Source organism: Polyergus mexicanus, unplaced genomic scaffold (assembly GCF_030449975.1).
Source record: "Polyergus mexicanus isolate NDT 795.1 unplaced genomic scaffold, iyPolMexi1.0 SCAF_7, whole genome shotgun sequence".
In the NCBI taxonomy this organism is placed as follows: domain Eukaryota; kingdom Metazoa; phylum Arthropoda; class Insecta; order Hymenoptera; family Formicidae; genus Polyergus; species Polyergus mexicanus.
In genome coordinates this window covers 38186-54769 of record NW_027223327.1, presented here as the reverse complement: position 1 = coordinate 54769, position 16584 = coordinate 38186, and the positions used below count along the sequence as shown (strand labels likewise).

The 16584-nt window shown below is 31.9% G+C and overlaps 1 protein-coding gene across 9 annotated transcripts in view; it reads right to left on the bottom strand.

Moving 5' to 3' along the window:
* The window catches only part of Unc79 (UNC-79 domain-containing protein), a 21226-nt gene extending 4642 nt beyond the window's left edge, over positions 1-16584 (bottom strand). For 3 of the 9 annotated variants that reach the window (XR_011447216.1, XM_070299415.1, XM_070299421.1), the window contains exons 1-37: positions 16306-16584; positions 16011-16130; positions 15734-15895; positions 15304-15474; positions 14819-14908; positions 14375-14560; positions 13923-14155; positions 13571-13785; positions 13132-13478; positions 12346-12487; positions 11913-12089; positions 11550-11821; positions 11040-11182; positions 10715-10939; positions 10278-10424; positions 9767-9896; positions 9475-9647; positions 9075-9223; positions 8785-8942; positions 8488-8669; positions 8046-8247; positions 7705-7899; positions 7466-7579; positions 6777-6925; positions 6502-6623; positions 5901-6132; positions 5526-5667; positions 5234-5435; positions 4170-4440; positions 3689-3927; positions 2842-3296; positions 2438-2527; positions 2143-2322; positions 1683-1768; positions 1070-1323; positions 788-901; positions 569-709 (exon numbers count right to left, since the gene is read on the bottom strand). Coding sequence is in view for 8 of the 9 variants with exons in the window: in XM_070299415.1 (XP_070155516.1) it covers positions 569-709; positions 788-901; positions 1070-1323; positions 1683-1768; positions 2143-2322; positions 2438-2527; positions 2842-3296; positions 3689-3927; positions 4170-4440; positions 5234-5435; positions 5526-5667; positions 5901-6132; positions 6502-6623; positions 6777-6925; positions 7466-7579; positions 7705-7899; positions 8046-8247; positions 8488-8669; positions 8785-8942; positions 9075-9223; positions 9475-9647; positions 9767-9896; positions 10278-10424; positions 10715-10939; positions 11040-11182; positions 11550-11821; positions 11913-12089; positions 12346-12487; positions 13132-13478; positions 13571-13785; positions 13923-14155; positions 14375-14560; positions 14819-14908; positions 15304-15474; positions 15734-15895; positions 16011-16130; positions 16306-16327 (6632 nt within the window). In the remaining variant the exon portion in view is untranslated. The remainder of the gene's footprint in view (positions 1-568; positions 710-787; positions 902-1069; positions 1324-1682; positions 1769-2142; positions 2323-2437; positions 2528-2841; positions 3297-3688; positions 3928-4169; positions 4441-5233; positions 5436-5525; positions 5668-5900; positions 6133-6501; positions 6624-6776; positions 6926-7465; positions 7580-7704; positions 7900-8045; positions 8248-8487; positions 8670-8784; positions 8943-9074; positions 9224-9474; positions 9648-9766; positions 9897-10277; positions 10425-10714; positions 10940-11039; positions 11183-11549; positions 11822-11912; positions 12090-12345; positions 12488-13131; positions 13479-13570; positions 13786-13922; positions 14156-14374; positions 14561-14818; positions 14909-15303; positions 15475-15733; positions 15896-16010; positions 16131-16305) is intronic. The other 6 variants (XM_070299418.1, XM_070299416.1, XM_070299419.1 and 3 more) reach the window with 6 other exon arrangements.

The window sequence follows — 16584 nt, the reverse complement described above, 5'->3', positions numbered from 1 at the left end:
TAGTAATAAACTGACACCGGTAAATTATCGATTGTTGGTAAAATGTCGGCGTCGGTATTGCAAATTACAACTTTGAATATTTTGTTCGTACAACTTCTCCGTCCATTATATTCTCCTAATACTTTCCTAATATTTTAGAATTTAAATGTCGATCGATGTCTACAATTCGCGCAACACTTATAATTTTAATATAGTTATATAATTAATTAATAATATGATATTTATATATAATTTTGTGTGTGTGTGTGTGTGTGTGTTTGTGTACATATATATATATATATATAAAAGCGTCAAAATTTATCATACAAAAATATAAAGGTGGGTATATACTTAGCGAACGAACACCGAACGAACAGCGAATGCAAACGTTCATTATTATCATTCAGCAGATATATACGCGAAAGCGAATGCGAACAGAGCGTTCGATTGGCATTCGGCTCGATTCCCTCATGAAGCGGTACATCAAAGACAATTCGTGCGAGAAAAACGTTCAAAACGTTTTGCATTCGCTGTTCGTTCGGTGTTTGTTCGCTAAGTGTATACCCACCTTAACATCTTAATCTCTTACTTGGTAACTACGCTGAGTATTTCCGGTAATAACGGTGCCGCTAAAGATGGTTCCCGATGAATAAACGTTCCCAAAGTTATTATACACAATCCGAGCTCTTCATCGGAATATTCTTCCTTTATCGTTCCGCACTCCGAGCACCTATATCACAATCCATCAAATCCGATTCAATACAATGCAAAAATAATTATTAATAATATCTAGCGTGTCAAATTATACCTATCATAAACGCAATCGTCGCCGATGCGAAATAAACTCTGCTTTAAATTGAAATCTGCATGATACGCTTGTTGAGAGACAAAGTCTAAATTTTGTTGAACTTGTGGGCCAGACCTATCGGATGACAGAACAATTTACCAATTAAGTTTTGATAGTTATTTAAAATTATAAATCCGTACATTTCATTTACATTCTTTTTTGTTAAAAAAATACTAAGAACATAAAGAGGTATATATAATGATGTAGCAGTGTACATTAGGTACATGCGATGGTAAAATTTACCAGGACTCTGTCCGTCTAGCATGAGTAATCGCATCTTGTTCCATTGTAGTTGTGATCTTTCGTATCCTGTCACGTTGAATACGAAATTGATCTCTCGATTTAATCCTCTGATCGTAATCTGCTACTTTCGAGAGAAAATCTCCGGTATCAATCGCTGGTGGAGATGATTCTAAAGCCACTTGTTTAATCAATCTTCTCGGACTTGGCGATCTGCTCGAATTAATTTCATTGCACGTCGGTACAAGTGACGCTGACTGTAGACAAACATAAATTGATCGAATATAAATGTTTATTCTTTTGCTAATTATAACTTAATTCTTTCTATTAAAATTAATCTTCATTTAATTCATATTCTATAAGTACTAAAACTTTCATTTTTCTCTATTTATTAAACTAAATGTATCAAAAACTTTCGTTTAGATTAAAAACAAGATAAACATTTTATTTTTGCAGATTTATCTTTTACACCAAAAGATTGTTTATATATCGTGAATGTATTGGTTATGTATCGTGTATATAAATTAGAATTGTATTAAAATCCATGTAAAATTATTTATTTATTTATTTATTTATTATTATTATTTTTTTTTTAATAGAAAAGGCGTTTTTTTACCATATTTTCAGATGTTCCGCTATCTTGCTTCGTGAATATCATATCACGAGTGTCATGTTTCCAATTGTCATTCGATTTATTTGTATCTGAAAGAAAGAAATATTTCAAAGTATTTACACATTCAGTGACAACTTTCAAAATGCACAAATATGTCAAATTCTCTCTGTAAGATATTTATGAATAAACAACTAAAATTTTAAATCAAATGGGAAAAACCAAGATTCAAAGAAAAGTTTGTGTTGTCTATCACATATGTAGATCTTTTCAATATGGGCTGTCCAACAAAAATTGTTATTAATTTACAGATCGCGCGTTGCACGACAGAAAGATTACACACGATAATACATACTCGTAGATATAAATTATATACGATATTTATATTTTTTACAAACATATAAAGATTTGACAAAAGTATTTTCCAAAAGTCACGAAGAGTCTTAGAAAATTAGTGTGTATATACCTTCGACATGCGAGATATCGAGAGCCTGACGTACTCGTTCAACTAGGCTGGGGAAGTCTCTCTGAGGACCACCGACCGGTAGCAATCGTTCTGGTGTTGGAAACTCTAGCTGAGAAACGCTATGTGGACTCGTAATGTCACTGGACATGCAAGTCTCGCTGTCTTGTTCAAATGAAGAACCTGAGAAAATAAAAAGAATTACAATCAATTCTTTTAAATTGCCATCTTTTTATCATTGGAGCTCGTTTTATTTACTAATTACCATTCATTCCATTATTTTAAAAGTTCTACTCACTGACTGTCAAAATATCCATTTTTGATAATGGTGATTCCGGAGAGCCATATGTGTCTTCGCATCTTAATACACGTTGCGCAGTTCGCGATCCTACAAAAAAATTTCATTTAAACATGTTGTACAATATATGTAACTGTCATGGCGATGTAAGAACGTCAAATATTCTTATATGAATTTTAAATGGAACAATACACACTGACTATCATAAAACCGGATCGCTGCCGACATTTAAAATTCATAAAAGATCATTTGATATTTACGTTTGACGTGACAGTTTAACATTGCGCAAAGTACACTATTTGTATCATGGATATGTAAATGTAAAATAATGACATAAAAAAAAATATATGTGAAAATACGACGATGACATATTAGTAGAGTAATCAGTAGCGTGAATCGCTTACCAGTCGCGCGAGCTATTGTACCAATGGGCAATAATCTTTCGACTGTTGGAGTAGTCATCAAGGCTTGTGGACTAATTGGAAGGCCACCTGTTTGTTGTCCATTCTCCATACTTATGACTTGCGATGATATAGAAGAACTCAATGCTGGTGAACTTGAATGATCACTGTTGGTTACTGTAATCACTTGACAAGGTGAAACTGGCGATGTTGCTGTAATTGTGATTTGTTCCATATGCTTTTGTCTACCTAAATGCTTTGCATTCAGTGATTCCGAATTATTGATAGTGCCTGCAATTTTCACAAATGCTTTATCTTCCTCCTTTTCCTTCTCTTTTTCTTTCTCTTTCTCCGTTTTGTTTTCCTTGCCCTTGCCCTTTTCCTTATCCTTTCCCTTCTCTCTTTCTTTTTCACTTTCTTTCTCTTTCTCCTTCTCTTTTTCCTTTGGTAATTCAGATCTAAAAATTTAAAATATAAAAAGGATATATTTTTTTCACATATATTAATGAGAATAAATATATTTCATCTTTAAAAAGTTGTATTATAGATAATACAATTAAAAAGCTGTTCAATGTTAGATATGATAGAATTGTTAAATATGTTTAAACTAACGAAGAGACTATCAAATTGGGAAGTGAATTTTTAAAGAAATTTTAAAGAGAATAAAAAGAAGAAGAAAAAAAGTGTAAAAGCGAAATGAAATAATTGTTGCTAATTTTTAATGAAGTAATTTAAAATCAAAGTTTTACGTTTTCAATATGTGATAATTTATCGATTATAAAAAGAATAAAACAAACTTGATTAAACACAATTATTTTTCTTGACTTCAGTAGAGATTAGAAATTGTTACCTTTGGATATGAGAAATGCTCGTAGCAACGGCTAAAGCGCTCGATAGATCATACGGTTTTGACGAAATAGTATCTCCATTATATGGCAAATGTTCTTTTTCTTCATTCTTCAATGGTTGCACAGTTGTCTTAGATTGAAATTTTGGAAGTTCCTGTTGTCCGGTTAGAAAAGTGCCCGTTACCATCATTTTCACTCCTTCGTACACGCTCCATTTTTTTTGAGTTCCGCTTTTATTTCCCTGAAGCAAAAGATGACATGTGCTTTTAGGCTATTGATAATGTTCATTCATTTTTTCAAACATGTAATGTATTTCAAATTTAATTAATTAATTAATTTTTTTTTTTTGCTTAATGTTTAGTCATAAAATACTGAATTTTTATTTTATTTCTCTCTTCCAATAAATATCATAATTAGATGCTAAACTAAAGTCTTACAAATGTGTTGATCTTTATAATATAATATAATATAAAGTATATTTACCTGATAAACTTCGTCTTCGTTTCCTAAAAACCATGTAGGTTTCGTCAGAGATTCTGTCTTCGACTTATTAATGTTTCGATTATTTGATTCAGTTATACTCTTTCCATCCGATATAATCGTACATGGCTCTTGAAGAACTGTATTTTGAGGAATTGTATCCTCTAACTCGCCGAGAGATCCTCCGCTGCTATCATGTAAAGTGCTGTCAGATTTAGAACTCTCAGGAATCGCGGCCAGCTCGGACTCCGTATCATCCGCATTGATCGAATAACTTCGCAAAAACATTCGCAATAGTGACAAATTATAACATACCACTATTTGAGTACAGAAGCATAATAATAGTAATATGTGATATATCAATCTTAAATATTATCCGAGAGGAATATGGCAAACAAAAAAATCAATCATTGAAGAGTGTATGTATATCATAGGATTTAAAAAAAAAATACAGCAAACTCCCATATAATGCGCATGGTATTTTTATTCGTATAACGCGATAAAAAATCGCGATACAAAATTGCGATAAGCCGTATATAATATGATGAACCATCATATAACGCGATAGATAAATATCAAATTTTCAATTTTTATATGTAAATTTTACTTCGACAGTTATACTTTTTGTCAAAAATTACATAATAAAAAATTATACAAAGAGATTGTACAATTTAAGGTAAGATAATGAAGAGATTCTGTTAAAGTCTGTTTCTGTTTTGTTTTAAAATAAAATAAAAAATATTTTATTGTTATAATATATTATAGACAAATTTTTAGTTTCTTTTATTATAAACAATGTATTTAAAAACTTTGTAAAATGAGTGTTACGTCACACGAGTGTAAAGTCACACGAGTGTAACGCGGAACGCATTTTTCGAAGGTTTACCTTAATATCGATAATATTGCTTTTATGCCATACAAATTAATTTTCAAATTATCAAATTAATCTATTACAATTATATAAGCTTTTTCCGTTTGCCATTTTTTCATGTAAAAATTATAGATTGTTTCAAATGTAATAGAGAGGAAGACCTGTATGCAAATTTATCGACAATAAATTTACTGACCTAGCGAAATGTTTGTTGAAATAACGACAGGCTGGACCATTATTTTCCTCCCAATGGGTCTCCATTTGTCCGTGTATTCCTCCAGGACTCCGTTGATGCACTGACATCATTGATGCGCGCATTGGCGGAGTTTCCGTGTCCATCTCTCCTATTGCATTCGTTGTCAATTCGTGCTCCACTCCGAGTGAGGGTTGAGACACATCTGAAATAATTGTTTTGTACATATATACAAATTATCCTGCATGTACATATATACTATTATATTTTTTCTTAGAAATTTTCAAATTTTTACCACGTGATCTGGAAGGTGGCGCAGCCATAACTACAGTCGCTGGAATTCTTTTACATTGATGATGCTGCGTGTCAAGCGTATTCAATACTATTTTCACTAATGCTTGAAGTTGATTACACCACGGTTGTTGTCCATACTGACACTGAAGAAATAGTTTATCATTTATGTGGGGGAAAAAAAAATTTTTATTTACTCGCACAAAAATATATTAATTTACAAGTGTATCACAATGTAACTGAACAATGTAAATGTAACTTCCTGGCAAAAAATCGCTTTCCCGCGTATTCTTTCATTTTATAAACATGTATAAGATGTGTATATTCTTTAATGTGTATTCTAGATAATACTGCACTACTTTGTATAAGCTTTCTCCACCTTGTATAAAATGACAAGCAAAGACATCAACCAAGATCGTCTGATGTGTGGCTCCAAATACCAAAGACTATAACTCGGTGGTTGATGATCAGTGGGAGGTATAGATTGTGGAGGGCACGGACAATGTTGTAATATTGCCAAAACTGGCGGCGTCATTACCCAACCCATCACATGATTCTGGTCTAAGAGTTGTGGTAAATTGGCGATAAAGACGTTAAATACTGGTGACAGCCTATAATTTAACAGTTCATTGTTACAAAGTTTAGTAAATCGAAAGATGGAAAATGACAAATATAAGCGTAAATTGATTTTATGCGCAGCTTGAATAAATTTGACAAATTTGTCGACAAAATTGAGAATTGTTTGTATTTTTCGTTTGTTCGTGATAATTTACATGATTAGATTTGTGTGTCTAAAAGTTCATAAACTTTTGTGTAATTCTTATAAATTACAAGTGTGCGTATATTTTGTGTGTGTGTGTGTGTGTGTAATAATACATATTTATTATGATAATACTTGTATATATATATATACTTTTTTTTAACATAATATATATATATATTATGTTAAAAAAAAGTTTATAAAGTTATAGAAATCTCACCTTAGACGTTGTGGAGAAGTATGAAAAGTGCGCTCAGTTTGATTATATCCTAAAAGAAGGTACAAGTGCCGCAAAACTATGCCCTGTGTTTTCGATAGTGGCTTCTCATCCGTTGGATAAGCCTAATTAAATTGTATCAATACATAAATTTGGATACATAAAAGATATTGAGAGAACGTGTTGTCATTTCGAAACATTTTGGATATATATAATTTTGTTTGATTATCTTTAGTGCAGGAACATATTTCTGTTGCTCAAATAAATTGACGATTCACCTGATCTTGTCTCGAGAGAAATTGCATCAACAGAAAGATTAGCAAATGCATCGTTTCTTTATCTGCTTCTTCAAGGTCCACAATTTTGTGAGTGTATCCTGGTAATGCGCTAGCTTCATCAACCATGTTCAGTGAATGTATATGACCATCTGTAAGATTTGCAAATATTAATTTTATGTTTGTTCGACACATTAATTTTATGCAGACTGAAAAGGAAGAAACAAGATCTACTAAATAAGAATAATGTAATATTAACTATTTTTCTAAATCTATATTTGTATATACAATACATAAATACATACATACATACATATGTATATATGTATTTATTTTATATACATATATATATATATATATATATATATATATATATATATATATATATATATAGTACATATATAAAATAAATTAGAGAGTTAACGTTAAATAACAAGGAAATAACATGCACATCACATTTTATCTCACAGATAAATCTTTGAACGTACATTTGCGCGAGCATTGCTAAGGCATCTCTATCAATTATGCAACACTGCATTGCTACTTACCGTTCGATCTGTTCGATCTATTCGAACGATCCATCTGCAGTCGAATGCTTTAACATCCGTGTAATACAAACGAGCAACATTTTTGCGCATATACACATATTTATGTCTCGTCTACAGCTACACAGGCAATACACGCTACTCTACCTGGGATACTGTTATTAGGCGGGGTTGACCCCAATAACTGACCCAGTCCAAATCTCGAGCTCTTCCTTTTCAAGATGGGCGCAGAATATTGTCGGCTGTACACCTTTTCCTTTTCTGCGTGAAAGATGCGGAAAACAAAAGAAAAAAAATAACACACAGTGTACGACATAGTCTGTGAAGTGCGCGAAAAGGCAATAAAAGGAATTTATAAAGCACAGGAACACTTATGCATTGTATACCTTGTTTAGTATCTTGTCGAGGTATCATCGATGCGGGCGCGGACATTGTACGCTTATATGGCCATTTTGTGCCAAAACTTGCGCTCAGCGTTTTTACAGAGCTTGTTCCACTACCATCAGATTGAGATAGTGCTTCGTGCGCACGATGCAATTTCTTCATAAACACTTCGCTATTCAAATCTGTGTTTTTTAGATCTACGACGGAAAGGAAAACTTAATCAATAATGATAATATTTGATGCAAATACATATAAAATCATGGTTCTTTGAAAAACTGGTTCTATAAAAAACTGCAACATATATCTTTCTATCTTCTCTTCCTAATGCTATAATGATACTAACCGCGCAAATAAGCTATATCTCCCGATTTCTCCAAACTGATTTGGGCTTCGAGGAATAATGTATCAAATCGATTTAAGAAAAATTCCCAGGTCAAGATACGCCGATCACTGAGACTATTGTGTAGCTGGTAAAGCGATTGTAATACCATCGGCCGATCTACGATTACGGAATCGAATTGTGTCTCCAGACATAAAATTAACGACTAAAATCATTACAAGTAATATAATTTAAATACAATTAGATTCATTGCACTAAAGCCAAACAATTGAAACAATAGAGGTCTCTCAAACAAATTAATCGATTCTTTAACATTGAAAATATGTAACAGATTTAAATATGTGATATAATATAAATATGTATATAATATAAAAATTTGTCTCATTTAATATTGATAAATTAGATATTTTAAAGCATACATAAATTTAAAGATGATAAGATTTACCCTAATTGCTGCATCATGAATAGTTCCAAGATATAAGGTTGCACGCTGTGCAACGTACACATTATTGTCGTCCATGCTTGTAATCAAGTAACAAAAAGCATTTGCTAATGCAGCTTGAAGACTCAATATGTTCCGTAATGGCGTTGAGTCCATAAATCTTGCAATTAACGTAACACGTTCAACTGAAAAAAAGAAAATACGCACACACACACACACACACATATATATTTTCATTTATTATAATGATGAAAAGATGGCAAAGATCAATTTATTATTCTAAATTATGTACGTGATTACCTGCGACGAATCTAACGCGCCAATCAGAATTGTGAAATTCTTCTTGTACAAGCCGCCAAAAAGTATCAGTGCCACAAGGTAATGTCACACAATGTAATAATAATGGAACAGTCACTTGTGCTATATGTGAATATTCTGCATTTAGGAGCTCCCATAAACTATATAACAAGATAACAATAAAAAGATTGAAAGAGCTGAAACACACAATTCTTATGCGCGTATCTTTCCATCATTAGCTACTTCTGCGAAAAATGTAACATTTCAAATATAACACATATAAAATACACTACTTTTTTATTAACAAGTTTTCCTGGCACCATATAAAGAATCCTTGATGATCCTTCACTGCCATATTAAACGCATCGCCATATAAGCACATTATGTTCAAGCATTGCAACATATAGTAAAGAATGTCAGGTTTGTCGATTGTCATTATCTCCTGTAAATAAAATTTTTATACAAAATTAATCTTTTTTTAAATTTTACACTTTTTGTTAGTTAGTCTTGTGTATGGCTGATGTAATAGAATTTATTTTTGTAATTTATTTATGATTGTAAGACTATTGTAATTGTGATCAAACGTTTTAAATACATGTAGGATTTAAAACATAATTATCGAGTGAATACATAAGCAGAACTGTCTATGCAAACAAAACAGTCCAATTTTTACTTTATAATACAATATATTACCTTCAATAGTTTATGAATATATTGAAGTTGTTCCGGCAATTCTTCTATTGTAAAACGAAACTTCCCTACAGAGGTATGCCAAAAATCATCTAAATCAGCTTCTGGACTTAAGTTCACAGGCTCATCGTTTTCGCCAATCAAATGAGGTTTTGCCACGCTTACCGTTGCAGTAGCTAAAAGCAAGTGTATTTAAGTATACTTATTGTATACTTTATTTATATAATTATATAAATAAAAATTATTATTAAATATATAATTAATTAAAAAGATGCGATATAAAATATTGTCATACCAACATCAGTTTCTGATAACGTAACTGTTCTCGCGACAGCGGACATGACCTTTTCTGTTGGCATTATAGCTGCAAGATCCAGTTGTTCCGAAACTGTCTCTACTGTGGCTGTCATAATCTGTTCGAAAAACTGACATAAACGATCAAAATAGCTAATTCGGTGACATAGATTAGCCTACCGTGTTTTGTGTTCAGGCCATGTCGCAGAAGAAGAGACAAACAGAGAAAGAGAGAAAGGGACAGAGAGAAATAAGCGCACATACGGACATATATAAACAATTAAAATAGTTTGAGTTTAGCATGCGCTGCTTTATTAATGAAGGATTGTATAATACGCAGCTAGATTACAGAAACATGATAATTGCCTCATTGCAAAACAAAATCTTTATTTCCAGTTCAGTCATGAAAATTTAATCCTCAATGAGACTAACATCGAACATGTTATTAGCATTTGAGTTTGAAGGAAAGTTTGTCATAATTATTGATAATTTATTTAGTAAGAAATACGTACGTGTGGCATGTGAACTAAAACTCCGCCTACAGAATGCATTTCTGGCACTGGCATGTTGATAACTACATCCGGTTTCGAATCACTCTTTTTTGCCGTTTCCGGTGAGCTCTTACGGCCATGATCTTCCATGGTCTCATCCACAATTGTCTGAAAGATAACAGATATATGACAATATATTCATTTAATTTTTTTCTCTCACTTTTTTTTCATTCTATAACATCAAAATATCTAAAAAATGCCAGAAATAATTTAAATTCCGGATAAGCTACTTAATAGCGTTGCGGCCCTTACACATAGACAAAACTATTGACAAGCCAGTAGGCATTTTTTTTATGTACTTGGCGTCGCGACCCTACCGCATCGCTTGATAATTCGTGAATATTTATTGCACTATCATTATGATAAAATAAATCGAATAAGTCCAAGTTTTAACTAACATCAGGAGGATACGCCGGATTTTCCGGTGCCATGTATGTAATCAATTGCAAACACAATTGATGCCAAATCACCCTCGACTCGCAATAAGTGCATTCGGTGTCTGATGCATCGCATATATGACAGTTGTGCCAATTAGATGCAACTATGGATTTCATTAAATGGCAAGCATCTCGGCAAACCCATGTATTAATTCCAGTATACTTATCCATATTTTGAAGCTCCATCTGCCAAGATCAAACTTTTCACACATTGCTTTTTCATTAAATAAAACGATTCTAGCATTGCTAATATAACATAGATATAAATATTTACACAAAATCTCACCTGTTTCAGTAATATATCAAGCATAAGAATACAACAAGATAAATTAAGTTCAGCGTTTGTCGAAAATTCCATATGTCTTGGTGTTGATACCATATCATCAGAAAGTGGTGTCGACTTTCCCGAGTCATTTTCGACTATGGAACCTAGATATTTTAAAAGCTATACTAATACTTCCAGAAATTACGCAGTATCTATAGTTGTAAATAAAGAGATTTGTAACTGAATCTCATTCAATATATAATTAACTCGACGCATTCGTCGCAATTGAACTTTGAAACATTAATCTTCAATCTCTCTCAATAAAGAATACGATTACAGTTGATAAAATATTCATCATCTTTATTTAATAAAATATTCATTATAATACTTTTCAGATACATATCTTGTTCAAACTTCCTTCGCAAATTTATGATATATTAAAATATTATGAGAGATATTTTTATATTATTAACATAATATATACTTTAAAGTATGATGCAACAAATATATTATGATCATAAAATTACATACATGTAATATTTCCATCATTATCCTTTGTAAATTTGCTTGGTTTTAGCTCCGATTCTGCACAACTCATTGATTGCATCACGGTAACCCCGTCACTGAATATTGAAAACAATTGGTCTAAAGGCATTGTTATTTCCAGCATAGTAAGTGTCTGCAACCAATTAAGGGCCTGTTCCTGTACTTTTGCGCTTGTATTGACAAATCGCTTCGCTACAAAGTTGTACATCTTCTTCGTGTCAAATCCCAAAGAATTCATGTCTCGATCCAAAATTTTGCTGTTTAAATGCAAGAATTTATAAGAATGACTTTTATAAAAGTGGGAATTACATAGAAAAAAATCAGGACTACAAAAACAAAAACGCATACCTCAATATTATTTTTAACTCTTGAAGTTCATGTTCGGGAACATCATTTACCACTGCTTCCATCCAATGCGGCATCACGTAATCCCATACATCGGACGTAATCACTTCGTACGGTACCAAACAAAATAGTCGATGTAGTCCGTCTTTCAAATGCGACGTTCGTGAAGCCAAGGTTTCCCTTTCATCACAAATGACATTAATCATGTAATTTCTAATCACAAATAATAATCATATCATTTATACAGTAGCAAAATCAAGAGACTGAATTTCATGCATTTGCAACTTTGAATTTTACTCTTTAAATTTTTTATATACACGCGCACATGCACACACAGATATAAATATAAATATATAAATAAAATTTTAATTTTATATATAGTTGTTTGTAAAAATTTCTTATTTATCTCAGGCAAAAATGAGAATCTCTCTCTTACCAATGACCCCCAACTCTGACATAATCCGCAGGATGCGGTAAGAGACAGGAAATGAATACTTCATAATGTGTCTTCATAACTTCCGAAAGCCAGCCACAAACGTGTTCTGTTTTTAATTTCTCGAGCGCGCTTTCTGCTTGGCCTAAAATATTTTCAATCAATCGAGAAATTAATTATAACAAAATAAAAATATTTAAATTGATGCAAGAGAATGCTATTGTAATTTATCATTAGACTACCAATATAGCGTCATAAGATACGATCGAAACACATGAAAAAAATTCAACATTTCCTGAATTTATCATACAACAATACAAAGCTCTTTCAAGATATTCGCTATATTTGAATATAAATTTCGAATGTGTGTCGAATCGTGTGCAGGCAGCTATGTTTGATTTTGATTTTGCGTGCAACTATTATCAATAAATTCTTCAGTTTTAATGTCATCTATATATTTAATCTTTAAAACGGAATAGATTAAATTCGGCTAAATATTTCATTAGGCGTATTTCTGGCCTATTTTCCAAACGATTTCTATGTCGACTATATAGCATTTTGTAATATTTAAGATATTTTTCTTGAGACAACATAAAGTGTGTATGTCATATATGTTGCAATATGTGTACATAATAATAATAATAATAATAATAATAATAATAATAATAATAATAAAAATAAAAATAAAAAAAATGCTTTATTCATATTTAGCCGATATACCATGCTCTATCACCTACATCTGGCTACGTCTACTTGAGTAAAGTGTATATATGCAAAGTGTTAAATTACCAACAGAAAAGATAAGATGTATAAGTCTTTTTTCAATACCATCGAAACAGTAGGCAGTGACATGAAACCAATGAAATAACATTGACAATAAACGGCCCAGTATTTCAACCGGGGTATCCTCATTAGGAGTACAAAGTCCCACAAGCAGCCATACGCCATATCTGCCGAGAAGTTGTCGCTCTTCTAAACTCGTAGGGTCGCAGTGACTTCCGAAGGTACTTCCGACAGTTCCACCACCACCGCCTACGCCACTTCCTGGAAATCCTACGCTTCCCTTGTTGACAGCACTCATTTCCGTCATGTCCCGATTACTATCGATATTTTGCGGTTCAGCTTCCTTAAGCAAACTGTAAAATGAGAGGAAGCTTTGACTTAGTTGAGTTCAGTTGAACATTCGGATAAAACACGATAATTATTCTCGATGGTTAAAATAGCTTGCCTGACGATCGCTTGAACCATATAAGTTTGTGCTTGTGAATCCAACTGCGAGATATGTGGAAGCGCCATGTGATAAACATGATCACCGCCACGACGATTATTGTGACGAATATTGTGACATTGCTGACAATATCGTATAGGATGATTTCCATTGTAACTCGCGCATTCGATCGAAAAACAAATGCTGATGGCCGATTTGTCAGCTGCTCTACAATTCTGGGGGGGAAAAAAAAAAAGAAAAAAAAAAGGGTAAATCTATTTGAATCATATATTATTTTAAATATTTAACCAACAAATACGACAGCAAATTATATCTGTACAAAATTTATACTCGTTTGATTCAATATACTTACCTTGTTTTCACAAATCATGGATACTTGTTGCATCGGATGTAAAATATCGTTAAACATTTGATTCGGATGCTCTCGATGAATCTCGTTCGCGCATTCGATACAAAGATAGAGAGGTGGTGGAGATTCAGTGGCAAATATAATGGAAATACGATGATCGTAACAAACTTTACCAGCTTCCGCATTGCCAGCATTCGGGCAGCTGTCCCGTTGACATACAAACGGAGTGAGATCGTCTGAAACATAGATAATAAAAATTTGTCGCGTCTCTTTTCGTCCCAGGATATCGTTTACTCTATCTTGTCTGTTATACATATCATATATATCATATATATATCATATTTCTTAGAAATACAATAATTTTGATAATAATGTCACATGTAAAAAAGTAAGGAAAAGAACGTATGTATGTGTGTGCGTGTGTGTATGTATGTGTGGGCGCGCATAATACTTACTTGCAAATTTTACCAATACAGCACGGCGGTCAAATAAATTTGGATTAAATGATGGCCAATAATAGAAGAGCAATTTCGCAGCCGATGCTCTCGCTGATGCAGTACCATAAGCGATGACGCAAAGTATATCTTTTATGACTCCCGGTTTCAAAGCCATCAGGCACTCCAGCAATTGACAGTGATGCGCTAAAAGAGAATATTAATTTTTTTATATTATGCATATCATGTACCATAAATTTTATATATGTATATCCTTCTCACATGCATCTTATACACACACACTTTTTGTAATAACAAAAGACTACTGAAAAATTTTAACATGCTGACACACCATGTAAACAACTAATCTAATTCAACAATTTTAATCTATGATTTTATAAATTATATATATTTTAAACAAATTTTATATATTTTTTCCATTTATACATGTATATATGAGGATACCTGGATTATTAGAATATTGAAACACCATCATTATAACAGCAGCTACTGATTGACTAGCAGCATTGTTATTACTAGCTTCAACTTTTCTCGCTGAAAATTAAATTACTCGTTACATATAATACCAATTTATTTGTTCTCTTTTCTCTATTGTTAATTAATCACAACTATTTAATATTTGATGGATATTGTATTATAAAAATAAAAGCGTTAAATTTATTTAAAAGTTATAATTTTAAAATTGTACTAATTCTAAAATAAAAAATATGCATTATTCTACATACTATCAACTTGTTTCTTACTTGGCTGGTAGGCCAATTTCTCATTCAATGAAAAAGCTGCTATTTCGGTAAAGTAATAAAATTTTCTTTTTGCACTCAATCTCTCCCAGATACCATTCTTTCTTGGAGAGAGGAGTAAATGTGCTTGTCATATAAGATATAGACATCAAGTATATACTGTTACAAATATACAATAAAGATACTTACTGATAGTAAATGGCAAAATGTAAAAACAGAGGTAATTGACGATTTCTTCATGCAGTTCCATAGGAAGTACCGATATTGTGCTAGCAGTTAAGTATGATAAATTGTCAATTAGGTCATGATCGAGGAATGGCAGCAGGCATGCTAGACATTGCAACAAAGCTTTTCCAAATGCTACAAAATATATATTAATATATTTATTATGTCTATTAAATTATATGCTTCGTTCAACAAGAACAACATTGTTTTAAAAAGGGAGGAAAATTATAATTAATATATTAATTATAATTAATAGCTTATACAATCATAATCTGTAATTTATTGAAGGTAAGTGAAACACTTCGTTGAACAAAAAAAAAAAAAAAAAAAATCAAATTTTTTTTTTTTAAATTACTGTTTTAGTAATGACAGTACAAAAATATATATTAAATACCTTGCAAACCTATGTGAATCAATGGTACAACATCAATTAGTTGCGTTAGTGCATTGTAAAGTTGTTTATAATCCAAATTTGGATACAATGCCATTCGTTCTCCATCAAGTTGTTGCGACTTGATCATCTCAAATGGCATTTCACGTACTTCTTTTAACAGAGCTGAAAAATTTCAATCTTGTTACATTATTAAATGGATTATGAACGAGACAATAAAATATGTAATGAAACAAACTACTAAATATAATATAATATAACACAAAATACGACCACTTACATAGCAAAGTTTGAGAAAAATATTTTAGCGTGTTTGCAATGTCCAAGCCAGAAGGCATCGGCTGAGTCCCGTGAAGTAACCGTTGATAATAATCATGTAGACTAGTTAGCTTTAAACTGTCTGTAATTAAAAATTTCAATACATACATAAAAAAATATTGCTTTTATTGTATATATTAAAAACCGGGCGGAAATATAACGTTCATATCATCAAGATTTATATAAATTACGAAAAATGGATTTTTAAAATTTTTCAATAAATACAAAAGGTAATATATAGTAAATGTAATAATTACAGGCTGCAAATCTAGTTCCCATCGTATAAATCCACTTGAACAAACTTCTTTCCACACTATACACAAGTATGTCAAATTGTTTTGGATCACAAATTAAACTCTAATAAATTTTAATATAACAAGATGATTCGTTGAAATGTGCTAATAGCGCGCCGAAAAGATTTGTCGTTAAGTGATAATACTTTCGACGAAAAAGACGAAAACAATCTGCACCCTACAAGCGAGCGAAAAATATCCTGCAATTTCTCCGTTCCTCGTAGGATAACGGGAGAAAGGAGA